Source organism: Emydura macquarii, unplaced genomic scaffold (assembly GCF_026122565.2).
Source record: "Emydura macquarii macquarii isolate MOO-44397 ecotype Brisbane River unplaced genomic scaffold, CSIRO-AGI_Emac_v2 contig_629, whole genome shotgun sequence".
Taxonomy (NCBI): domain Eukaryota; kingdom Metazoa; phylum Chordata; order Testudines; family Chelidae; genus Emydura; species Emydura macquarii.
Window position 1 is genome coordinate 80,258 of NW_027130766.1, and position 25,613 is coordinate 105,870.

General features: G+C 62.1%; 1 protein-coding gene across 1 annotated transcript in view; it reads right to left on the minus strand.

The window, feature by feature from the left end:
* LOC137148304 (alpha-2-macroglobulin-like protein 1) overlaps positions 1–25,613 on the minus strand; it is a 37,126-nt gene that overhangs the window by 6,182 nt on the left and 5,331 nt on the right. Inside the window, exons 6-31 of the mRNA XM_067540952.1 lie at positions 24,866–25,019; positions 23,483–23,567; positions 23,156–23,282; positions 20,628–20,742; positions 18,217–18,326; positions 17,796–17,960; positions 17,003–17,227; positions 16,493–16,556; positions 16,222–16,367; positions 15,678–15,827; positions 14,518–14,748; positions 10,986–11,061; positions 9,880–10,012; positions 8,846–9,071; positions 8,456–8,582; positions 8,008–8,129; positions 7,410–7,461; positions 6,816–6,890; positions 6,236–6,412; positions 4,746–4,827; positions 4,314–4,470; positions 3,029–3,103; positions 2,386–2,545; positions 1,445–1,662; positions 965–1,180; positions 719–843 (exon numbers count right to left, since the gene is read on the minus strand). Coding sequence (XP_067397053.1) covers positions 719–843; positions 965–1,180; positions 1,445–1,662; positions 2,386–2,545; positions 3,029–3,103; positions 4,314–4,470; positions 4,746–4,827; positions 6,236–6,412; positions 6,816–6,890; positions 7,410–7,461; positions 8,008–8,129; positions 8,456–8,582; positions 8,846–9,071; positions 9,880–10,012; positions 10,986–11,061; positions 14,518–14,748; positions 15,678–15,827; positions 16,222–16,367; positions 16,493–16,556; positions 17,003–17,227; positions 17,796–17,960; positions 18,217–18,326; positions 20,628–20,742; positions 23,156–23,282; positions 23,483–23,567; positions 24,866–25,019 — 3,593 coding nt within the window. The remainder of the gene's footprint in view (positions 1–718; positions 844–964; positions 1,181–1,444; positions 1,663–2,385; positions 2,546–3,028; positions 3,104–4,313; positions 4,471–4,745; positions 4,828–6,235; positions 6,413–6,815; positions 6,891–7,409; positions 7,462–8,007; positions 8,130–8,455; positions 8,583–8,845; positions 9,072–9,879; positions 10,013–10,985; positions 11,062–14,517; positions 14,749–15,677; positions 15,828–16,221; positions 16,368–16,492; positions 16,557–17,002; positions 17,228–17,795; positions 17,961–18,216; positions 18,327–20,627; positions 20,743–23,155; positions 23,283–23,482; positions 23,568–24,865; positions 25,020–25,613) is intronic.

Here is a 25,613-nt window from a genome sequence, read left to right on the forward strand (position 1 = left end):
CCCGCACACCTGTCAGAGTCCTGTACACATGGCCCCAGAATTCTCCCCACCGCCACAAAGACTCTACCCTCAGACGCACCCCCCAGTCCTCCAGACAGATTCCCTTGTGCCCCACATCGACCCTTCCCCCAAGATGTCTCCCCACACATAGTCCCTGAAGGTTCCACGGTCCCACCCCCGCCTCTGCCATCCACAATACACACAGACCTCTCCGCCCATGGACGCCCCCACCCATAGCTTGGCCTCGATGATGGCCATGTTGGTGGCTGAGCGCTGCCCGCTGTACCTGCAACAGGAGCCGTGCGCACTGCTCAGGGATTGCCCTGGACACAGACCCCAGGGAAGACAGTGGGGGAAGGGAGCCCTCCCGTCTCCTCGGCCCTGCAGGCGTCTCTGATGCCCTCTGCCTGCTCTGGGCTGTGACCCCCACTAGCCCTGACCAACCCAGACCTCCCCAGGCAAGGGGCACCGGCCCCGGAGCTCCTTGGGAGCGACTGTCTGTTCTAGATCAGACCCAGGACCAGCCCTTAGTGCCTGGCACATTTCAAGGGGCCCCTTCCTCTGCCCCAAGCCCTGCGTGTGGATGGCTCCACTAGCGATTCGTGCGCAGCCCCGGCTCTGCAGTGGGGCAGCCCAGCCTGACCATTCCCCCACTCCCCGCGGCCTGTCCCTGCCCCGGGCGCTCGGACCCAGCTGGGCTGGGCTCTAGGGTTCGTACCGGGCGTGCAGGGCGAGGCTGAAGCGGGATGTGGCGCTCTCGGTGCATTCCTTCGGCTCCGTCTCCACCCGCAGGTCGAAGGTCGCGGGGCTCTTTGGGGGCGGCACGTTGTAGCGCAGAATCAGCTGGGAGAAGAGCAAGAGGGGTGGGGCACAGCCAGGTGCCGTGGGGCCCCCAGCATGGGGCAGTCGACGGGCACAGAGAGCCAGCGCTGGCCTGCTGGTCCCCAGGGGCCCCTGCACTCACCTGCACAAAGACACAGCCCTCGCCGCTGGCCCGCACCGTGTACCGCCCGGGGATCTCCTGCAGGGCCGCTCGCTGCAGCACCAGCCGGTTGGCGTTCTCCACGTGGAATTCCTGCCGGGCCCCGGCCTGGGAGCTCACTGTCACCGACACAGCCCCGCTCGCACTGTACGTCAGGGCCGCGTATTTGGCCAGGGCCTGCAGCGCCACCACCGTGTCCTGGGGAAGGAGGGTCACCGAGCTGCTGTCACGCTCTGGGGACAGGAGCCCGGCTCAGTCTCACTGCAGCAGGATCGGGACCCGCAGGGGCGCTGACACCGGGACCCAGGCTCCAGCCCCTACGGCAGGGGGCTCTGCACCCAGGATCCCCTCGCCCAGGAAGGGACCCAGCTCAGCTGCACAGATGCAGCCCCCAGGGGGCTCCCGGCCCCTTCCTCCCCCAGAGCCCCCAGCACTGGCTTTGCCCCGAGGCGGGGGCGTTACCTGCGTGGAGGCGAAGCCCCCGTAGGGGTTCTGCTGCTTGCTGAGCCAGCGGACGATCTGGGCGGCGGTCGCCATGTCGGCAGCAGACACGCTGGGCAGGGAGAGATAGGCCAGGAGCACGTATGCCGTCATCTCCACCTCGGCCGACGGGGCCTGGTTCCAGTAGGACTCGGTGCTGGGCAGGGCCTTCACCTTCCGCTGCCAGTGGAGCTGTCCCCCTAGGAGAGGGGCCGATGGAAGGGCAGCCCCACGGCTGCAGTTACCACACCATGGGTCACGTGTCTGCTTTCCAAAGGGGCCCCAGGGGCTTCCCAGGCCAGAGGGACTCCTGCTCCTCACTGAATGCAGCCACCTCTGGGGCAGACACGGCAGCTGATTTTCAGTGCACAGGAGGGCTACACAAGTGTAACACGATGCCCCCAGCTGGGATGTCCCCCACCCAGGATGGGGGCTGGGATCCTGCAGCATCTCCCCAGGGCTCGGTTACGGCCCGTTCCCCTTGGGAGCTGCCTACGCGACGCCCTGCTCCGCGGGCTCGGAGCGCAAGTGACCAACCTCAGTCGTGGCCACGGGCGCTTTAGCGGCTGGGTTGGGACGTGGGGCTTTGCCCCTCTAGTTCTCAGCTCCCAGCCCCCCAGGCTGGCAGCGACCCAGCCTCGGCCCCTTTGCCCCGTGCGCTGGGCCCTGGGAAATGGCGGGACGATCTCACGCCAGGTCTGAGGGGGCGAGTGTCCCCACGACAGCCCAGCGTGGCGGCCCCTCGCTGGCACCTTCAGCAGAGACCACGGACGGACTGGGCCACGGTGACCCAGCTGCCCTGCCAGCCTGAGGAGTCCCCCGGGGCAGGGGGCACCCGGGTGGGCAGGTCGTGCGCAGCTGGGCCTGGCCTGTGTCTGGAGGCCGTCAGGCTGGAGAGCACGAGAGCGAGGCGCTGCCGGTACCGGCGCTGACGCTGTGCTGGGCCAGGCTCTGCAGAAGGGCGCTCCGCAGCTCGGCGCTGCCCGCCAGCCCGAAGGCGTAGGCCAGCAGCGCCTGCGTGTAGAGGTCGCTGGTGTTCGAGGACTCCCGCAGGCACTGCAGGGCCCGGCTCACCATGGGCTCCTGGGACGGGGAGACACCGAACAGACGCCCCGTCAGGTTGAGTCGGCCAGAGGGGACCCCCCGCGCCCGGAGCCTGCGTGCGTCCCCCAGCAACCACCCAGTGGGCCCGTAACAACTACCCTCCTGTCAGCCGTCACCTCCCCCCGACCGTCCCGCTCTGCCGCTACCCACCCCCTGCGCCCCACAAGCCTCATCCAGATCCCCCCGAGCGCTAGACACCAAAACAGCCCAGACCCTCCACAAGCTGCTGAATTGTTCTCCTACCCCAACCCCACCGCGACTCCCCACATCATCCTGACCCGCGTCTTGTTACCAACCCCCGCACTGACCCCACAACATCACCTCTCCCCTCTCCCCAGTGCCACCCCCTCAACACTGCCCCCAACGTCGCTCTGACCCCCTCTGGGTACCCCCCAATCTCCGAACCCCAGCTCCCCTCCCAGCTCCCGGCCCCTCCCCTGGGAACACAGGGCTTGGCCTCACCGTGAGCGGCCGCCCCAGCTCCAGCAGCGCCGCCGTGATGTAAGCCGAGAGAGAGAGCTCCCCCACCACGCCGCCCTGCGGGGAGAGACACCGAGAGCCGGTTCAGCCGTGCCGTGCACCGCACTGCTAGACGGGCCACTGCCCAGGACAGGCCCATTGGGCCACTGCAGAACTAGCTCTGCTGCACTCGGCCTGCTGGACTTGGTCCCATCTGCTGCTGGGTCCTGTCAGGCCCATGTCGGTCCCAAGCAGCTGTCCCCACTTCTGGCAGTCGGGGAGGCCACACTGTGGCAGTGAGTTCCACAGGTTGGTTTGGGAGAGGCAGTAGCTGCTCCATAGCCAAGGCTGCACTGGGCTCCCAGGATAAAATCCTATTTGCCCCCCCTATAACCAGAGGCTGGTAAGCTGGTTTGAACTGACATTTGCCCAATGTCCAATGAAGACAAGGGGACGTTTCTGCAGCGGCTGAAGGATTCGCCCCTCGCTGCGCGAACTCCTGCTCAGTAAATAGCCCCCGCGCTGGAATCTGGACTTTGCCTCAGATTCGTCTCCTTCTTGCTCCCGAACGCCCAGGTGCAGCCCCGGCTCCTCCGCAGAGACCCGGCTCCTGCCAACTCCTGGCCAGCGGCAGGAACGAGGCTGTGACTCGAGCTGGGGGGAATTTCCCGCTGAAATGATTTCTCGACAGAAGATGCAGTTTCCACAAAACCAAAACTTTGGGGGAAAACTTGACTTTTGCTGACATGTTTCGACGTCCGTTGGAAAATGGAAACGCGACATTCTGCTGTGGGTCGGCAGGGCCCGAATCGCAGCCTCTCGGCTTGGCAGCCTGAACCGAAATCTTTCGCTGCAAATCGCTTCAACCTGCAACTGCATCTGCCTTGTGCCCCGTTCTCCCCACGGGCCCAGCTTCGGCGCCTTCGGACTACATCTCCCATGATGCACCGCGACGGCCCTTCTGACCCAGCTGTGTGGGGAGTTGTGGGAGTCACATGACTTCAGGGCTGGGCCAGGCTGTGCTGTCAGGCTCTCTGTGGGTCTGCTCAGTGCCAGCGGGAGGGGGGCTGGGCTGCACAGGAGCCGGGGTGGCTGGGCCAGGGCTGCTCCCTCCTTCCCTGCAAAAAGCAGCTGATCCAGTCGTCCCGGCCATTCAGCCCTTGTTAAAAACCCAGGGAATCCCCCACACCTGAACTGCAGCAACCTCCTGCCATGGGGACCCTTCTCCCCATTCCTCAGCGTGTCCCCTCCTCTCCCATCCCATCAGCCCGTCCCCCCAGCTTCCCACCTGCAGGGCGTTGTTCAACAGATTCCCCACGCTCTGGAAGCAGCCGCTCTCCAGCTGGTGACGCTGCAGCCACTCGAGGGCGTCCTCTAGGTGCTTCTCGTCGATGAAGATGAAGGGTCTGGCCTGGCCAAAGGACTTGAGGACGAAGGCCGTCAGCCTGAGCGGGCAGAGACCCGTTAGAGGGACACTCTGCTGGAGATGCTGGGGGTTGGATGGGGTGCGGGGGGCCAGGGCTGGGGGCCAGCATCGTGGGGGATGAGCAGAGCTATCAGGGCAGCCAGGATGGGAACGGGGGGATTTGGGGTGCGCTACGTGGGGCAGAGCTGTGTGGAGAACAGGACTGGGGTAGCAGAGGGGCTGGGGGTCAGGCTGCAGCCCACGTAGCTCTGCCCACACAGAGCCCTGACTTGCCCGCGCTGTGCGGCCCCTCACCAGGTGTTGCCCGAGGAGTCGCTCTGCCCAAAGACGCTGTAAGAGCCGTCGTCGCGCTTATAGAGCATCTGCTGTTGGTACCCTGCGGGGCGGGAGAGAGACAGCGAGTCCTGGATCCGCTCAGCCGCGGGGCTAGTATCCACCCACAGCCTGTGCCCCGTGGGGCCCCCTAGCCTTCCCCCCCACGACACTGAGACTCAGAGATTGCAGGGGATGGTCTGAATGGGGGGATGGAGTTAAGGCTGAACAGGGCCCTGATCCCCCAAACCCTGCAGCACCCCCGACCTGGGGCTGGATCCCAACTGGCGCCCCTAAAGGGGAAAGTCCCGTCTCCTATTCACTGAAGCCCTGAGGCAAACAGTCCTTATGACCTGGGCCTGGGCTGGAATCACAGAAGATGGGGGTTGGAAGGCACCCCAGGAGGTGTCTAGTCCAACCCCTGCTCAAAGCAGGACGAACCCCAGCTAAACCATCCCAGCCAGGCTTTATCAGGCCGGGCCTTAAAAACCTCTAAGGATGGAGATTCCACCTCCTCCCTAGGTAACCCATTCCAGTGCTTCACCACCCGCCCAGGGAAAACGTTCTGCCTCATATCCAACCTCGACCTCCCACACTGCAACTTGAGACCATTGCTCTGAGTTCTAGATCTGCCACCATTGAAAACAGCCTAGCTCCATCCCCCCTGGAACCCCCTTTCAGGTAGTTAAAGGCTGCTATCAAATCCCCCCTCACTCTTCTCTGCTGCAGACTAAACAAGCCTAGTTCCCTCAGCCTCTCCTCAGAAGTCTTGCGCTCATGCCCCCTAATTATTATTGTTACCCTCCGCTGGACTCCCTCCAACTTGTCCACATCCTTCCTGTAGCGGGGCTCCAAAATTGGACACAATACTCCAAATGTGGCCTCACCAGTGCCGAATAGAGGGGAATAATCACTTCCCTCCATCTGCTGGAAGTGCTCCTACTAATGCAGCCCAATATGCTGTTAGTCTTCTTGACAGCCAGGGCACACTGCTGACTCATATCCAGCTTCTTATCCACTGTAACCCCCAGGTCCTTTTCTGCAGAACTGCTGCCTACCCCGTCGGTCCCCAGTCTATAGCTGTGCATGGGATTCTTCCGTCCTAAGTGCAGGACTCTGCACTTGTACTTGTTGAACCTCATCAAATTTCTTTTGGCCCAATCCTCCAATTTGTCTAGGTTGCTCTGTATTCTGTCCCTGCCATCCAGCGTATCTACCACTTCCCCCACCTTCGTGTCATTGCAAACCTGCTGAGGGTGCAATCCACCCCGTCCTGCAGATCATTCCAGCTGACCAAAATTGGAACTGGTGCCCCAGAAAGGAGAGGGAAACGATCCCATTCCCTGACCCCCAGAGCCAGCCAGCGCCCTCATCTGGGGCTGGATTGGAACCCGTGTCCCAGAGGTGGCATGGACAGGGCGGTCGCAGGTCCCCGGCCATGTCCTGGGGCGGAGGGGCGGGAGGACACTCACCACTCTGGAGGAATCCCTGGGCCTTGTCTCTGATCTCCGGCCTCAGCTGCCCGCTCTTCTCCAGGTACTGCTGGATGTAGATGTTGGGAGCGAACCGGACCATGTTCTGCTCTCCGCAGCCGTAGGGCATAGCCAGCAGGCGGTCTATGTTCTGCAGAGCCGTGCCCATCATGTCTCCTGGCACCAAGGGAGTCGGGGGAGCAGAGAATGACCAGGCTGCACAACAGCTGCCCTGTCCCCAATACCACGTCCCTGGAGCCCAGGCACTCGGGGGCCCAGCGCCCCCAGGTCAGATCAGGCCTGGTGGGTTTACATGGATACACGGTGATGAATAGGCCATGACACCAATGCCCTGGCACATGACATCACCGCGTGAGTCTATGGCCCCTCGCTGGGGCAGCACGAGGCCCTGGAGCACAGACTGCAGGGACCAGTCCTGCCCCGGCCCCAGGGACCCACTAGACCTCACTGGTCCTTTCCATCCGCGATGCTCCAGCCTCTCTGATCAGAGCGCTGTGCCCAGACGGGCTGGCCGAAGGGCTCCGCGCCCTGGCAGGGATGGGGCAGGGGAATTCCTTACCCAGCACAGTCACGTGGGCCCGCTTGGACCCCGCCAGGACGTTTGCAGGCAACTGCAAGGAGATTTCTTCGGACGCTGCATAACCCGAAGGCAAAGACACAACGTTACAGGCCTGTCGGGAACCGGCCCCTGCCTCCAGCCAGTCAGATCCCTCCATTCCTGACCCTTCGGGACTCCCTCGCCCTGTCACAGCCCCTCTCTCAATCCCAGGCTCCCCTGCCGTGGTACAGATGTGCCTTTGTGGTCGAGGGCCGGGAGTATCTGCACAGGGTCTTGCCTGCGGGACTCGGTCCCTCTCCGGGCCCCAAAGAGCTAATGTGATGAGCTCTTACAACAGGGTCCCCGTGCGAGTCGGGAGCAGGAGCCGGCCGTGCTCAAGCCATCGGCCGATGGTCGACGTTTCCTGACTGCTCACGAGGGGCGCTCCTGCCCTGGTCCGGTCCAGTCCGGTCCAGTCCGGTCTGGCGGCTCCTGTGCCCCTAGCTGGGCGGGTCAGCGACCAGCCGTCACTGAGGTGCCGCAGCCGAGATGCGGCTCAGGCGTCTCCCCGCGTTACTGACCCCACTGAGCCCCGGACAGGCGCTGGGATCCTACCTTCCTGGCAGAGCAGGGAACTGTGCGACTTCTCCTCCAGGATCCCCCCCGGCTGCCGGGAAGGAGCATCAGACAGAAGGTCAGGAGCATGGACCGCACACGTCACAGCCTGACAGGGCCTGCCAGGTCAGCCAGTGCCCCCAGCCCCCAGCCAGGGCAGGATCATCCCCTACAGCCCATGCTGGGGGCTCGGGCACATCCCGCTCTCAGCGCCCAGCGATGGGGCTCCCCCTTCCCCAGGGAGACGGTTCTCAGCCCAGCAGATCTCGCGGCTTCCTCCTCTGCACCGCGGAGCTTCCCTCTGCTCGTTCCCCCGCCCCCTCGAACAGCTCCTGTGTCACTCCCGGCCGCCCCCCTGGGGTAACACCCGTCTCTGTCTGCCCCAGAGCTCTCCCGCCTTCTCCCTCATCTCGCTGTGGCAAGGCCGCATGTCGGGGCAGTGCAGGTCGGGGTCAGGGACGCGGATGGCACGGGGCTGGGGGATTATTTTCTGTGGCAGGTCACAAGAATCATCATCTCTGCCTCCAGCCAGCGGGGGTGAGACCCGGGCACCCGATCTGCCTCCGCTCTGCCCAGATGGTGCTGACCAGACACTGACCTGGACCAGCAGGGGCTTTATCACGGTGTCCACTCGCCCCTGGGCCGGCACCATGGCCCGCCCGTTGCCGCACAGCTCCTTGGTGCGCAGAGCCTCGGTGCTGACGGTGACGTTCACCTCCCCTGCGGAGCAAGGCGGGAGACGCCCCCTTAGACAGCCCCAACACCCCTCCCCGCGGCAGAGAGACCCCGGGTAGGATACAGGACGGGAAGGGGGAGGAGAGAGGGCAGTGAAGGCCGAGAAATGTAGAAAAAGGAAAGAAAGAAAATGGGGGGAGAGAGAGAAAAGGGGAGGACAGAGAGAGAAGGCGGGGGGGGTTGATGGAGGGAACAGTGACTGTGTGAAATGACAAGTGGGGGGTAAGGAGATTCCCTGCTGGGGTGTCCTTCCCCCCACCAGCCCTTCCCTTCCCCCCACTCCTCCCAGCTCCGGCCCCAGCACCCCTTACCCAGGCTGTTTGCCGTCACCTCCCACTGGAAGGTTTTCCGTTCGTCTGCACAGAGGCAGCTGGTGTAAGCGCCGTCCTCGCCCGCCTGCACCTGGAACTGCGCAGACTCCGCCAGCGTCACCCGCACCTGTGGTGCCCAGCAGGAGAGTACCTTAGGGCTGTGGGGGACGCGCTCACACGCCCCAGCTCCAGGCCGAGACGTGCCCCTCTGGGGCTCAGGCCCCGCTCACCGCGATGTGCTGAGCCCAGTGGTCACGGGGTCGCTGTGGAGCGTCCGAGTCACATCCAGGGACTGCCGGGGCCACTCGTCGGCCTGCGTCACGGCCCAGCCCCCAGCCCCAGGTCACCCACCCCAGCAACTCCAGCAGCTCAGCCCCGGGCGCCGCTCACCTTGATGCACTGCTGCAGGTAGTTGAAGACGGTGGCCTTTAGGGTGAAGGTCTCTCCCCGGACCACGGAGTACGGCAACGCCAGCTCCACAAAGAAGGGTTTGAAGGCCGTGACGGTGGCCGTGGGGGAGAGTCCAAAGCCCACCTCTGCCGTGCAGAACATCCCGGCTTTCCACTCCGTGATGGTGTCGGGCAGAGAAACTGGGACGTCCTTGGAGCCCCCCTCGCTGGGCGGGACGGACACAAACAGAGCGTCAGACACACGGCTGCCCTGTGGGAAGTGCCCACGAGCACAGTCATCATAGACGTCTCTGCCCGACCCTCCTCTGGGCTGGGGCCCTGGTGCCTCTTGCACAGGAACAGGCCAGTCCCAGACATCGGAGGAAGAGCTGTCGGTGCCCTCATCTCATCCCCTCCTCCGCCCCACGCCAGCTAGTGCAGGATCCTTCCCTGCCCCAGGCTCTCCGGGCTGGGTTCAGTGTCCCACGCGACGGGGACCCTGCCTTCCATAGCCGGACACGTCTCCCTGTCAGGGTGTTATTGCTGGGAGTTAGCCTCAATCCCCCCTGCTTGGGATCCCCCAACCCTCCCACTTACACCCCATGTGCTCCCCCCATGCCCTCTCCCTCGGTTCAAACCCCTCCCACGTTCTCAGAGCCGCAGCTCCGGGGCACTGCGTGGGAATGAAAACACCACGAAGGGCCGCGTGTCAGGACCAGGGAATGGCTGGGGCGGGGCTGGGGCAAACCTGCTCTGCTGGCCATACGCAGGGTCACGGGACTCTCCGGGTTCCCAGCCCTCTCCCCCCTCTGCGGGTTTGTCACATCTGTAAAGAGATGAATCCCACGGCCCAGGGGCTTTTGATTCCCTGCTGCTGCGCTGGGTTCCTCTCCGCTGGCAGCAGGGTGCAGGACCCAGCCCCACGCGGGCAGCCAACCCTGCCCAGCAAGTGCGCCACGGCTGGGAGCCGCTGCCTCAGCGGGTCTGGCCTGGAGTCCGCTTTGTAGGGAAGGTTTGTGACAGCTCCTCACTCACCCCACAGGGACCAGGTCCCACAGCCAGGTCTCTGGGAAGTACGCACGTGGCGCTGGCTCCTCCGGGGTGCTAGGTGCTCGTGCTAGCAGGACATTGCTCACTGGGTACCCTGCTTCCCCAGAAGGGATCTCATCTAGAAAAGATACAAAGGGGGCTGAGGGAACCCCACAGCGGGGGCAGATCCAGGTGATGATTCACGTGTGTTTGCAGTGGTCAGGTCTGGATTTTTGGGACATTTCAGGGACTGAACATGGCAACCGTGACTGTGAACAAACCAAAAGCCTCTTCTGCTGAGAACTGACCCGTGCGTGACCTGCGTGGGGAGCAGCCAGTGGCCGGGCTGGGGTTTGGGGGGTCCGGCTGGGGGTGTCCTAGGGGCAGCACACACCAGTGGGCTCAGCATGTGGGTGGGAGCAGGGACACCTGCGCTCAGTCCCACCGTTGCCCCTGAGCAGCGTCAATCCTACGTCGCACTCCCAGAGCCCGTCACACACAGACGCTGGCCAGGCAGGTAGAATCATTAGCCACACTCAGCAGCTGGCAAATGGGAGCCTAGCGCGGCTCAGGGCATTTCTACTGCAACCACTGACCACGAGGGGCATTGCAGGGCCCATGTGATCGCCTCCATGACCAGCCAGCCTGACTCACATCCCAGGGCAGCGCGTGGGGCTGGCGCTAGAAACGCCGTCATTGTCCGAGTGAAGCGAGTGTGTCTGGGCTGGAGTCGCCGAGAGACAGGCAGGGATCCCGGCGATGCCACGGTCACCCCCACGTGGCGCAGTGTGATTAGAATGGGCATCGGCGTGGTGCCGCAGGAGGCTGGGCTCCGTCTCCCCAACAGGCAGGTGCAGGCCCAGGCTCAAGGAGCCTCCAGTGGAAGGGGAGGAGCAGAGCTAAATGGGAAGGGTCAGATGATCACGTCTGCCCAGCTCCCGCTGAGAACAACGGCAAAACCCCCATCCCTGCCCCACTGAGAACAACAGAACTGCCAAGGGCAGAGTCAGAGCCAGGATCCGAACCCAGGTCCCAGGCCTGGCCCACGAGCCCCCGGGGCCGTTTCCTGGTGAGGTGAATGCAGGGCCCAGCGCTAGCCACGTCTTTCATACCATTACAATAAAATGAGTCTCCATATTCACAGGGCTCCCTGGCATTGGTGTTGGTTAGAATTTTCAAAGCCGCATCCTGGGAGAGAAGGAAGACGAGGAAAAAGCTTCAGGAGCAGGAAAAGCACCAGAGGCGGCGCGATGCCCTTTGTCAGTGTCCATTGAAATGCTAAATGCTCACACAGCAACAGAGCGATACAGGAGCAGAATTCACTGAGATGAGGGCTGTGCCCAGCACCTTACAACTGGCTTAGCAAATGGGGAGGGTCAGTATTTTATGTATGGGGAAACTGAGGCACAGGGTCACAGAGGTCAGACATGAGAAAGACCCATCGGCTCCTCTCTCCACCCTTTCGTCTCACTGGGCTGGGGCAGGACAGTCCCTTACACCACTTCTTCCCAGGGTTTTGGCTTTAGCATTAAAAGTCCCAATCAAGGAGCCTCCACCAGAGACGATTCCAGCCTCTCACATCTCCCGGTCGGGAAGTTATCCCATGACATTTCCCCGTGGCTGGATCCCATTGCTCCTCGCTGTGCCCCATGACGGGCCCTGTGGGCCGGAGGCTGGGACACTGGGCTGGAGTCAGGACACCTGGGTTCTGTTCATTCCTTCAGCATCGACCTGCTGGGTGACCCTGGGCTGGTCCCATCTTCCCTGTTCCGCCCCCTCCCTTTGCCTGCTCAAGCTGGGAGCTCTTGGGGGCAGGGGCCGTCTCTTACTCCGTGTGTTCAATGCCCCCAAACGCCCTTAGCACAGACTGAAGGTCGCCCAGCGGTGCCCTGTGCCCTGCCAGGCTGAGGAGCGCACCCAGCCCTGAACTGCTGAGCACCAGGCAACGAAGAGTTAAGGTTTGTGCCACCCCCAGCACGGCCTCAGCCCTGCCCAGGAGCCGGCCCTGCCCGCTGGGAAGGAGCCCGGAGCTCGCGCCATGGGAAGTGGACGTGAAGAATGACTAGGAGAAGGTGCCTTGGGTGTGTGACACAACAGGAATTGCTGCGGGCGCTGCAGCTGTGCTCACGGCGCTGGGTGCGGTGGGCGCGAGGTGCCGGGACTGGCTGGAGCAGGCTGGCAGAGCCGCCCCTGGGACGTGAGAGGGGCACGTCTACCTCCAAGGATCAAGTTGGCCTCAGTCCAGCGCTGAGGAGCCTGCTTAGATTATCCTAACCGGGCGCTGGTGTCCTTGCCCTGCCGTCCAGTGGATGCTCATTCCTTGGCAAACCTCTGCAGCAGAGGCAGCGTCTGCGTGTGGATCTTAGAGCCCATGAAAACGTCGCCCTCAACCTAAAATTTCGGTCTCGGCAAAACTCAGCCTGAAACCTGCCACGGGTGGGGCTTGAACTCACAGCACGAGGGTGCCCCAGCGATTCACAGGCCACAGCCTGTCACCTGGCACCCCTCAGGGACTGTGACACCAGCCTGCCTGCAAACCCGCTGGCTTCCACAGCGCCCAGCCTGGCCACACATGCGCATTTCACTCTCCGCAGCTCGGGTCGCCCGACCTCAGGTCTGAGCTTTCCCCGTACTGACCTTTGGGATATTGCCCCGGGGTGGGTGGGGCCAGGCAGTAGCTGAGATAATCCCCAGCAGCTGAGATCGGTCTGGGAGAGTCAGAGCCAGAGCTGGAGCCCCCAGTGTGGGCAAGAAGCAGGGTAAGAGCCGGGTGAGTGTGTAACCCCGTTTTGTGAGGGGGCTCGATCTTGGGACGCCCCTGCTCACATGACCCCACTCGTGGCCCACTGACCTGGCCCTGCACTGCCGTGAGGCAGAGACAATTTCAGGACAATCCCAGTCAGCCTGTGGAGTCCAGAGCGCTGCGAATACTGCGCTCGTACATAGCGAGCGATACCCAACCTCCGCTGGAGCCGAGCTGCCGCTGCGCGGTAACGCACAGCACCCAGCCCATGGGGCCGGCTGCGCCTCCCCGAGCTCCCCCCGCGCCTGCATCTTTCTGGTCATGTGGTGCCCAGGACCAATCCCCGCCCCCACCCTGCGCCCCGCCGGGAGAAGCGATTCTGGGACGTGACGTGGCCACTGTCCAGCCCTAGATGCTGCAGTGCACGCGGTGCTGCCCAGCCGTACGTGGCCTCCTGCTGGGTGACATTGGGCCGGTCCCATCTCCCCTGTTCCATCCCCTCCCTTTGCCTGCTCAGACTGGGAGCTCTTGGGGGCAGGGGCCGTCTCTTACTCCGGTGCTGCCCGGCCATACGTGGCCTCCTGGCAGGACAGGCTGAGTCACAGCCCATTCATTACACTGTGGCCGCCTGAGCAGGATCCCAAGCCCTGGGGAGGCTGCCGTCAATCAGATCAGCCCCCAGCTGGGCCCAGAGCCCCGGTCTGCTGGCTCCCAGCCCCCGAGGCTTTGGGAGAGTGTCGTCCATCCCTCCCCCCGGCAGGGCAGGACCCCAGTGGCTCCCGAGGATGCGACTGTTCGGCCCCAGTTCCTGACGCTGGTGGGTTTGTTCACTGCAGACACAGCGTGTGGTCTGCAAAGTTAACTCCTGTTAACTTCAGTTCCTGAACCCCCTGCTCCCATCCCCCCACCTGCCCCTCCTCTCCCCATCCCCCACCTGCCCCTCCTTGCCCCCTGTGCACATTTCACTCAGGTGCCTTCCTCCTCCTCCAGGCTGCCTGGTAGGGGCAGGGGTGCAGTGGACGCGCTGGAGGCACCGTCTCCAGGGGCTCCGTTCCCGCACCCAGAGCCGCCGTAGCTCCCGCTGGCTGGGAGCAGCAATTTCAGGAAAACCAGCTCAGGCCCTGCAGCCCCGGACTGGAGCAGGCTCAGTCGCCGGGGGGAAGGTGCGCGCAGGCCGGTCGGCACCTGCCGGAGATGGAGCCTGCTCAGTGCAGAGGGATTCCTCGGAGAATAACTCAGCCCACTCCAAGCCCTGCTGGCCTGTGGGCTCGGCCGCTTCCAGGGCTTCCCAGTCAGCCAAAGGGGGCTGAATTTCACGGGGAAGGCAAAGGGCACCTCCCTGACCCCCGGCAACCTCCCGGCCAAGGGTCTAGTCTCTGCTCCAAGGCAGGGAGCTTCTCAGTCAGTTTATTTTATCGTGGTCAAACAGAGTGTTTTCCCCTTCTCCCCGGCTGAGCAACTGCTGAGCTGTTTTAGCTGAAACGTCTCAGAAAGTTCAGCCTGAGGCAGACGCCTGGCTCGGGACATTTCACACCCAACCGTTTCTGTCTGAGAAAGTGACAAGAACTGAAAACTTGTAACTTGTAACAGGAAGTGCCAGGCACCCGTAACTGGAGATGGCGCTGCCAGCCCCGCCTGTAACATCCCAGTGCCCAGGAGTGGGCGGGGTGGGGCACCCCTGCTCTCCGGATACGCCAGGGGATCTGTCCCAGGGCCCGGGCTGTGTCTGGGGGTGACTGGTGAGGTGTATCCCAGGCCTGAGTTTGCTAGGAGCGTCCCTGGGGACCATTAGAGCCGGCCAGAGAGTTTGGCTGTGACGTCACCCCTGGGTGCATCGGAGCCATTTTAGTCCTTGCAGGTTACAAAGCAGCGTGAGACACAGCCACCTTAAACAGACCTACCTTAAACAGGCTGAAGGGGTCACGCAGATGTGGAGTCCAGTTGCTAGTCCTTCTTTTTAGTCTCAGGCCATAGTACATTGGGGAATTATGGAGGGTAGTATATGGAGCTGCCTGACCTGCATGACCTGTACCTCCCGGTGGCCGAGGGACACGTGAACAATGAGATGAATCAGAGCCTCGAGCCGCGGCGGGATACTCTCCTTGCGGAAAATGGGGGAGCACGTCATAGACCTAAAGGTAACAACAGCCAACGTCAGCCACGAAACAGAGACATGAGTTACCCCAGGGCCAACTGCTGCCCCTCCCCTCACTCACGCATCACCCCACAACCCTCCCCTATCGCCCCAGCCTCATCCCCAGTCTGGACAACTCCCCCCACCTGCCCAGCCCCCGCACCCCGCAGGGGTCTCTCCTTGCACCTCCCCACACCCAGCCCTACGAGAGGGACCCGCAGCTGCCAATGCACTAGGAGAACCTGTGGGGGGAAGGGCAGGTGCCCCCTCTCTCTGTGGGGCTCTTAGTGCCCCCTCCCCCACTCTGTCTGGATCACGGGGGATCCTCATCGGGGGCTGCCCTAGGGTGGCAGCACAGAGGGACGTGTGGGTCACCCCTGACCCACTGAGTCCTGTCCCTGCTGCCCCATGGCGCTTGGGAGGCTTCACTGGCCGTGTGCAGAGCCCGGGAGCCCCTGACGGCAGCGCCAGCGCCAGGCCGAGTGCGATTCCTTCTCACCACCCAGGCAGGGCCAATCCTGGCTCCCGGGGGAAGCTGGAGCCTCCCACAATGCACCTGGCCAGCTGTTCCATGCTGTACGTGGGGAGCAGGAAATTCTCCTGCCCCTGCCCCTGCCCCAGGACCAACTCTGCCCTGGAGAGCGAGCTCCGCTTCCCGGCCACTATCTCAGCTCTGAGCTCCCTGTTCCCAGCCAGAGCCGGGGTGGGGGTGCCGGGAGGGGGGCACTGCAAGGGCTGATGGGAGAACAGGCAAGGCAAGCGGGGACCCCACAGAGCTCGGGGGTGTCAAGTGCCATGGGAGCAGCCCTGAGATCGGGGAGAGGTGGCCTGGAGGGCCCGACCCCCAGCAGCCCCGCGTTGCCCCTGCCTGCGAGGGGGGGACTCCTCAGGGGGGCCGGGAAAGCGGACGAGCTGCTCTGGACTCACCGTGTCCACGCTGAGCTCGGCCTCGGGCTTCATGAGCAGCACGCTCTGATCCACGGCGCGGACGGCGCACAGGGACCCGGGGGCAGCCTGCACCCGCAGCTGCAGCTCTGAGCCCGGCAGGGCCCGGTCCTGCGAGAAGGCCAGCTTCACCTGCGGGGGCACAGGGCGTCACGTGGGGGGAGACCCCAGGGGAGGAGGAGACAGTCCCGGGCAGGGCAGGGCAGGAGCAGGGCCCAGCTGTGGGCACCCAGGTCACTCTGGCCCAGGCCCGCTGGGGAAGGGCTGGGGCTTTGGGAGTCGGTGCTGGGGGTTTGTAGGGGGGGGTTTGAGGCAGCCCGTGGGGTGGCTCATGGGGCTGCAGTTGTTTCTAGACACGCCGGGCAGCGTGCATGGTGGGGAGAGATGGGGGTGCAACAACCCTGGTGCTGCTGTAAGGCTGGGGAAGGGAGGGGCCGAGGGCACCAGCGATGCCCCTAGTCAGGGCTCCAGCTGTGGGGCAGGGAGCGATTCCCCCAGAGACTCCTCTGCCCCGAGCCCGGCTCACCTTGTTTGGGAGGCACTTGGCCACGCGCAGCAGGGCGCTGTCGGCAGCCATCTCTCCGTCGGGCAGCACCGTGTAACCCAGCACCTTGGCAGAGGGCGCCAGGTCGGCGCCGACGGGCAGCTCCACAGAGAAGGAGCCCTTCAGCCCTAGGGAGCGTGGGAAACACACAGGGGACGTCAGGCCCAGCCGGCAGAGCCCCTCCCCCAGCCCGGCCCCTGCCCAGGGGCTCAATCCCCCGTCACCCCTGCACAGACCCTCCCCTGATACCTACCAGCCCCCGCTCTGAGGTCCAGCACCTTCTGGAGCGTCCTGGCGATGGCTCCCTTGGCCACGACCTGCGGAAGAGGAGACGGAGTCACAGAACTGACGCTCTTCGGGGCTGAGAAACGCTGACGTGGGGATGGCCACGCAGGAGTCAGGGCAGGGTGCAGCCTCTCCCCGCATGCACTGAGCCCGCAGAGGTGGGGTGGGCGGGGGGAGGACATTCAGACACCAGCAGCCTGGGGCTGGAGTGGACCCAGCGCCTCTTGGGGGAGAAAGTCCCGTATCCCGGTGCCCAGCCCCCCAGGGTAGCCAGCCCCAGATTTGAGGCCAGACTGGACCCAGAACCTCCTCGTGGGGAAAGGGGAGATGCCCTGTCCTGATCTAGCCCAGCCCTTGTCAGTCACAGGGACCTTCTGTTCCCTGCTGGTCTGTCATGGCTCACAAGATGGATTGCACACCTCGCGCTGTCACACACACACACACACACACACTTATAGTCTCCCAGGAAGGGGCTCACCAGGAAGATGAAATCCAGGCTCTCGGACCCATTCCCCAGTGACTCTCTAGCAAAGACGTAATCCACCTGCAGCTGCTGGGCCCGGTCGCAGGGCAGCTCCCCTCCCAGCGAGCGGATCTTCAGGAAATTCTGGCTCTTGGAGTAGAAGGGCTCCAGGACATGATGGGTGTAGCCGGGAAAGAATCTCCCGTCCACAGAGCTGGGATCTTCCTCCGGGAACTTCCCCTGTGGGACGCAGAGAGCAACGGGGATCGCCGGGAGCAGGCGCCCGGCACAGGACAGGAAAGCTTCCGGGCAGGGCGGGCTCTGATGCTGCTGACTGAGCTCGCCCTCAAGGCCCCGCGCCCTGCGTCCGTCAGAGGGATGACGGAAAGCCCCAGAGGCTCGAATGGGGCAGCCACAGCGGCAATGCAGCCCCTGAGCTGCTGCGCCCAGCGCTGGTGCCTCGTACACAGGGCGAAGGTGCCAGGGCAGCCCGCAGGGGGCGACCGTCCTAGCCTAACCCCACCCTGAAACATTAAGGTGAAGACAAGTGGCGGCACTGAGATGCCGTTTGCGCCACCCCATTAATAGCTGTGCTGGAGGGTTCTGCCCCTTCCCCACCCGGCGTCTGTCCTGCTATTCAGCCTGAAGGCTCTTCGGGGCAGGGACGGTTTGTGTGTACAGCGCCTAGCACAATGGGGCCTGATCCAGCTACTTCTTAGGCACTACCGAAATAAACATCATAAATCACAGAAACAAGAATAGAGGCAGGAGAGCAGGGTCCCCCCTGGGGCCTGCATCCCGTCGCTACCATCAGAGTGACCGTCCAGGTCCAGCCGGAGGTGTCCAGTTCGAAGGAGGCTCTGCCAGAGTCGTCCGTGAGGAAGGTCTGGTTCTTCCGCACGTCTCCATAGGAAACAAAGAGCTGCAGCTTCTCATTCTTCAGCCCAGAGCCATCTGTCGCCCTCAGGAACATCTGAGCCGAGAGACAAACGGGGAGACGCACAACTCTGGGGTGCAGCCTCCTGGGAGAGGGCAGGACTGGAACAGCCGGGGTCTTGGAGGTCAGGGGTGTAGGCAAAGCTGGGATGGGGCAGGCACAGAACTGGAATAACCAGGTGTGCTGGGGAAGGATTGGGGGCCACTAGGGGAGCTGGGATGGATACGGGGGCAGGACTGGAATAGCTGTGGTTGCTGGGGTGAGCACTGAGGGTTGCCGGTAATCTCATTACCTTGCCAGTGTAGGGAATCCCAGTCTTGTACCTAGTGTCAGCCTCCTCAAAGCTCATGGTAGCGATTTCAGACACGATGGTGCAGCTCTTGGTCCCATTGAGTTCCATGCCTAGCAGAGAGGGAGGGACGATAGGAGGAAGGTGCCAGGAGCGACACCCAAGTTCAGGCTGCTGCTTCCCAGATTTCCCTCCACAACAAGCCGCCCAGCCGTTTCATCCCTGAGGTCAGCACATGTTGGGTAACGATTTAGCCACCCCACGGTTAAAGCTTTCAGACAAATGGGAGGCGGCTGCTCTGGAGATCAGGTTCTTATGGATTAAAGGTGAAGTTATCTAGGTTCGTTGCTCAGCGATTAGCATGTGCAGTGACTCAGACCCAGCGACACTGGCTGGCCCTTCTCTGCAGTCTGTGCCAGCTCAATCCAAACCCAGAGGACACCTGCAAGAGGGGATTTAGTCTTTGTGGGAAGGTTCCTCTGAGAGGAGGTGGTGGGGCCCACAATCAGTTTATTTTCATGTCAGTATAAAGCCACCTGGCAATAAAAGTGATAATGATAATCACCGAGGGCGGCTCAGGGCCACGCGGCTCCTGGGCTGGGCAACCTCACGCTGTCCTGCACCAGGAGACGTCACTGAGTACAACGAGCCACTCTGTCCATTGCCCGGCGTCCTGGGACGTCTCAGGAGGGACCATGGCTCACAGCGCAGTCCCTGTGTGATATACATTGCTGTGCTGTGACAGGCCTGAGCCAACATGGCACAGATTGGAACTGCTGAGCCGCGCCCTGACGGGTTGTGATGGGAATTCAGTTCCAAGAGACCTCTCTGCACACGACAGGTGATGGGAGATGCCAGACAATAACACCCCCCCACACACACACAGTGGAGTCGTAGTGGGACACATCAACACAGCAGGGTGAGATCTCACAAGGATCCCCACACCCAGCCCCCACCTCCAGAGTTTAGCAACGAGCTCCGGCTGGGAAGCCAAACCGACTGTGTGACCAGGGAACCGCTGCAGCGACTGGTCTATCCAGAAGCAAGTGAGTGTCTTCCTGGGAGGGGCACATCCAGCTGGAGAGTGTCTGCCTGACTGGGTCTGGGTGGTTTTATTATGTGCGCTGGAGTCCCACCTCCCGTGGTCCCAGATCAGACCAGTGCCCATCGAGCCCGGCATCCTGCCTCCTGTGGTACCAGATCAGATCATTGGCCCAGAGTCCCGTCTCTCACAATAGCTGATGCCGCATGTTGTGCATTTTATGTCCTGCCACCTTGCCATAGCTAACAGAGCTAGACTATTGTAGCACAGCTCAGCCATTCTGTCTGCTCTTAGAGTAGCTGAATAAGGCCCTGTCTGTGTGTGTTTACATCTCTCTGTGTCCCTGGCTGGTGGTTCTCTCTGAGTGCAAGTCACTTCCAAAGATCCAAACACAACACCGCACACATCAGAGGAAGGTGGCTGTGCCCGGCTGTACCTAGGGCAGGGGGATCCCTGCCAGATCCTGGCTGAGAGCAGCCTCCAACAGAAGCAGAGAAGCAGACGAGAAGCTCGTCATTATGTCAGCTAATGTGAAAGATGGGCCCCACCAGAACCCCGGCTGTGAGCAGCCCCAGCTGTGGGGAGTTGGGCTCTACATCTGGATCTGAGCTCACATGAGGGCTCGGTCCCTGTGAGGGGCTGAAGTGGACCCCAGATCCAAATCCCCTGGGCACATCTCTAGAGCAGCTGAGCTAGAAATGACATTATCACATGTGCAACAGAGACCCCTCTGCCTCCGGGGGATCACTGTCCTGGGCCGTGTGTACATGTGCTCAGCAGCATATTACAGGCTGGGTGAAACCTCACGCTGGTGCAGGCTGGTGCAGTAAAGACAGCCGTAAACACACTTCAGCTGCTTTATATCAGCCCCTTTAACAAGGGCACATGCGATTCTGCCCAGGAATTACAACCAGCTGGGTGGAGGCTTCGTTGGCTAATCGGTTTTGGGGTAAGGACGGGGTGGGGGTGTGCAGATAGAGAAGGAAGCTGCAGACGCAGCCTGGACAAGCCCTGTGGCCCTGACAGAAGCCTAGAGGGAGGATTTCTGAGCTTTGGGGCTGCCATCAAGGACCAAGTCTCCTGTTGTTTGGCTCCTCCTGTGTTCAGGGAAACAGGACTTTGCACTTTCTTGGTAAATAAACAAAACTGCATCAAAGAGACCCTGCCTCCACCTGCCATTTCAACTGCTCCCTAGAACAGCCTGCAACCCCCCCACCCAATTTTTGGCTCATCGCATGGATGAAAAATGAGTGCTTGTGAGTGTGTTCAATAGTGCATGTGTGTGCATGGGGCTGCACACATCAGTGTGTGTCTGAGGATGAGGGCGTGTGTCTGTGGATGCCTGTGCACGGGAGTACGTGTTGGGTCCCACCTGTTCCCTCCTCCACTAGAGACGCCTCGGCCTGGAGACTCATCATGTAGCCAGAGCGGGTCAGGTTGAAGGGAGCCGTCCCCACCTCTTTGGAGAAGCAGCCGTTCCTCTCAGTCTAGAGGGAGAGAATCACAGTCTGGTTAGCAGCAGCCAGGCCCGGCACGTGTCAGCTCAGCTGGTCTCTAATGGCTGGGTGTGGTTAGTACTTGGAGGGGAGACACTCAAAGGAAGCCTGGGGGTGAAAGCAGCAGTGGGGGACGCTCTGGCCTTGGAGTCAGCCCTGACTGCGATGTCCCAGCGTGGTGCTAGGGGCGCTGTGCGGCTGGAGCTGCTGTCGTTGGAGGAGCTGAGAAAGGAGGCCCTGGCCACTCGTGCCCATCCCAGCCGAGTGATATTTACTGTCTCAGTATCTATCCCTTTCCTCGTGGTGCCCAGCGTTCTGTTCGCTACATTGACGCTGCCGCGCACTGAGCGGATGTGTTCAGAGAACTGCCCACAGTGAGGCCAAGATCTCTGTCCTGAGCGTAACAGCTAATTTAGACCCCGCCATGCTGTACGTACGGCCGGGATTACGTTTTCCAATGTGCATTGCTTTGTAGGTATCAACATGGACTTTCACCTGCCATTTGGTTGCCCAGACTCATGAGCTGTATGTGCCCGCGCTGGCCCAGCAACCGAAGGGCAGCACAGGCACTGCCAGGCCGGCCATTGCTGGTTGGCAGCCTGGACGCAGCTGGGAGGATAAAAGGACGGAGAAGCAGAGGGGCAGGGCGGGGCGGTCACCAGCAGAGGAAGCAGGCCTGTAGGATGGGGGGACTCAGGCCAGCGAGCTGCTGAAGAGCCACTCAGGGACAACACCCTAGAAAGAAACAGCCAGACCAGCAGGCTGAAAAGCCGGCAGAAACCCGGGGGAGGCAGGAAGGAGCTCAGGACACAGCCGGAGATGACAAACCCTGATCCGGCTCATCTAGCTTGATGGCCTGAGCAGGGACGCAGCGGAGTGGGCAGGCCGGCCTACATTCCCCTCCCAATCTCCTGACGGACTTAAGAGTGGAGAGGGTCATCAGACCCCCGGGCACCAGTAACAGACGAACAGCCCACCAGGCCGAGTGGGTTCAGGTGCCATGTCCCGCCTGGCCAGAGGGGCACCACTGCACTCACACACTGACTTCTAACGACTCGCCCAGTTTTGTGAGATCCCGGTGTAGCTCTTCACAGTCAGCTTTGGATTTACCTGTCTTGAATAGTTGTGTATCATCTGCAGATTTTGCCACTTCACGTTCAGCCCGTTCTCAAGCTCATTTATGAATATGTTGAACAGCACAGATCCCAGTACTGACCCTTGAGGGAGTCTGCATTTACCGCTCTTCCTTCTGAGAACTGACCATTTATTCCTACCCTTTCTTTCCTGTCTTTTCAGCAGTTACTGATCCATGAGAGACCTTCCCTCGTATCCCATGACTGGTCACTTTGCTTAAGAGCTGTCTGTGAGGAATCTTGCCAAAGGCTTTCTGAAAGTCCAAGTACGCTACATCGACTGGATCACCTTTGTCCATTTGCTTGTTGACTCCCTCAAAGAATTCTAATAGATTAGTGAGGCGTGATTTCCCTTTACAAAAGCCATGTTGACTCTTCCCTAACACAGAGTGTTTATCTATGTGTCTGAGAAATATTGTCTTTATTATAGTATCAGCCAATCTGCCTGGAACTGAAGTTAGGCTCACCAGGCTGCAATTGCCTGGATTGCCGCTGGAGCCTTTTTAAAAAAAAGGCATGACATTAGCTACCCTCCAGTCATCGGGTACAGAGGATGATGTAAGTGATAGGTGACATACGACCATTAGTAGTTCTGCAATTTCATATCTGAGTTCCTTCAGAACACTTGGGTGAATACATAAGAACGGCCACACTGGGTCAGACCAATGGTCCATCTAGTCCAGTATCCTGTCTTCCGACAGTGGCCAATGCCAAGTGCTTCAGAGGTTCATCCCTTAGGTGGCGATATGTGTAATATATTTAACCTCACATCAGCCATTCCTGGCAGGGCACCGAAGGGTCTTATAGCGACCACATCTGTGCTACATCTCTACACCGTGGGAGCTCTGTAGCCAGTCCATATCTGGTGACCCTCTGGGTGCAGCCCTGCAACCTGCTGTGCACACGGGACACATCACAGCAGGTTCGTGGGATCCTTTAATCTTCTCCCCGTCCTGAAGAGTTGCTGCTGTGCACTGCTGGACAGCTGCTCCCAGCCCGCACCCCAGCTGAGGAACCCCTAGGGATCCAGGGCCTGATTCACCTGCACTGACACCTGTTTTACACCAAGGTCTCTCCACAGTCATCATTGACTTATCCCATTGATGGTGAGAGCTGGATAAGGCCCCAAGTCTTCAAAATGCTTTGAAACCCTTTCAGGATGTAAGATACCAGAGGAATGTACAGCATCATCACAGCAAGTCCCAGCGCCCCCCCCCCCTTTGCCATCCAGCAGCATGCCACGTACGCCCGCCCTCCCCAGTCGCACTCACCTGGCCAGTGAGCTCTATGCACAGATTCTCATTGGGGTCTGTATCAGAATCCACCCAATAATACGAGTCTGGTTCCCGACACAGGCTGGCCTGGACCCTCCCCAGGACGGGCTTCCCGTAGGTGTATCTGTTTAGCAGAGGAGAGGGAGAGGGTAAGTGGGAGGTGAAGGGGGCCGATGCTCACAGGGGACTACCATGTGGGGTGTTGGTGGTTTGGGTGGGAGTGTGAGCCCCGGGGCTGAGCACGTGGCAGGCAGGGGCAGGCTCAGGCCCAGGGTGGTGCCAGGCCCCCCCTTCACTGGCTGGCAGGGCTGGGTTCACACTCACCGGCCGCACACTCGCAGCGAGATCGTCTCATCCAGCACCGTCACCACGGGGGGCAGCTCGATGGTCACTTCGAACACGGGCAGCACTGGGGGGCAGAGAGGGACAGGGTGAGATGGACCCACAGCCCCGGCTCGGGAGTCTTGTTGAGACTTTTGTGATGGTGGAATGGGACTAACAGAGTCACTGCTTCCCATCAGCCCCTGGGGCAGGACTAGGCTGCTCGGTGCCCGGGGAACGGCTGGGCCTGCGCTGGGCAGGGGCCATGGGGCAGAGGGCCGGGAGGGCAGGGCAGCCCCCAGGCCGTGGATGGGCCAGGGAACGAGCAGTTGACCCTGTCCGGAGACCCCTGCTCGGCCTGGGGGCGGGGCTAGTCCCTCCTCGCCACGCCCAGACTCAGCTCCTCGGAGCCCCGTGGCCCCGGTGACGGGCGCTGGGCAGGGCCAGGGCTGTGGGGAGCAGCATCCCCACCTCGGCCAGTGCCCGGCTCCGCCCGGCCGGGCCCTCAGGGGAAATGTGGGACGGTCCGGCCTTTACCCGACCTCCAGCCCCGCCTGCAAGTGCTGATTGGCTGCCTTCCCCACTGCCCCGCCTCCTGCGGGAAGAGCAGCCAATCAGCTGCTGAAGGAGCAGGCAGAGCTCTCCCCCTCCCCTCAGGAGCCAAAGGAGCTTTTGGGATGGGGAGGGGGGAGAGGGACCAGCTAAAACCATCAACATGGGGGCGGGGGGAGCTGAGAGAGCCGAGTGCCTCAGGAGCAGGGGGCAGTTACGGGGATCGGGGGACTATGGCTAAGAGGCCCGCAAAAGGTGACTAAGAACATCCGGGTCCGGGTCCCAGAGGAGGCCTCCCTTTCCCTGCTCACACCCACCTCAGCCGACCCCGGCAGGGCTGTCGGACCAGAGCAGCCGGCAGCTCAGCTCAGCTCAGCTCAGCTCAGCGCCCTCTGCGCTGCCTCCGATGCCCGGCCGAGCGCGCAGCATCGCTCGTTGAATTCTGTTCAGCGCGTTTTCCGTCGAAGACACAGACCGAAAACTGACTGGACACTATCAACTATTCCCACCGGCAATGGGTTTCCAGAGGAGCCGGCACCTCCACAGGGAATTTCCCAAGGGGCCCGCAAATGAGAAAAGGCTGAAGCCACTGCAGTGGGACAGGGACGGGGGGGGGGGGGGTGGGCAGGGCGACTGAATTCCCCCTCCAGTGCCCTGTGCTGGGAGCAGTGGGCACGGGGTGGCTGAGGCCCAGAAGAAGAGTTTGGGGCCGGCTGGGACAGTCCCAGGGCTCTGAGCTCCCAGGGACGCTCTGACAGGGCCCCACAGACACATCGCCCCAAAGAGACTCATGAATCCCCTCCCGCCCCACCTGCCCCGAGCCCCGCTGCGCACCGTATTCCTCCACGCTGAACGAGTGCCTCCTCCCCTCCGCCTCGATGGCGTACGTCCCCAAGGCCGGCTCTGCAGACAGCGGCAGGGACAGATCCACGATGCCCTGCTGCGGAGTCACATCTCGCCACTGGGCGATGCGGTTCCCGCTGGGATCCTGGCACACGGACACGCCCTGCTCAGCCTCTGCCCCCCACAGACGGCTCCTCCCGTCAGTCCCCGAGTGCGCCTCCTGCTGCTGACGGGGGCTGGATCGACGGCCAGGGGCACAAATCCTTCTCTTTATCCCTGGAGCAGGCACCGCCGGGCAGCCGCTGGGCAAGTTCCCCACACAGTGCCCTCAGCCCTGACCTGAGGGCACCACCTCTGGGGAGGGACAGTCTCCCACAGGCACCTCATCAGGCTGGACACAGCCCAGGGAACAGGCCGTAGGGACCATTCCCATCTCAGCTCTAGCCCTCTGGGGTAATGTTCCCTGTCCCCTCCCCCTGTGCAGCCTCCCCAAACCTCCACCCCTCCCCTTTGCCCCTGCCCGTACCAGAGACCCTCCCCCCCATTCCCTCATCCGGGGTCCCCAGGGAGCTCCCCGCTGAGTTCCCCTGGCCTGACCCAGACTTCGGGGGCTGGGAACATTCAGGGCGAGCGACTCAGGCAGGGATCCCAACCCAACCCAAACCCTCCTGCCCCCCAGATAGACAGCCCCAGACTCTGCAAACTCGGGGTGGGGAGGGCGTAACCCGATGGCACAAAT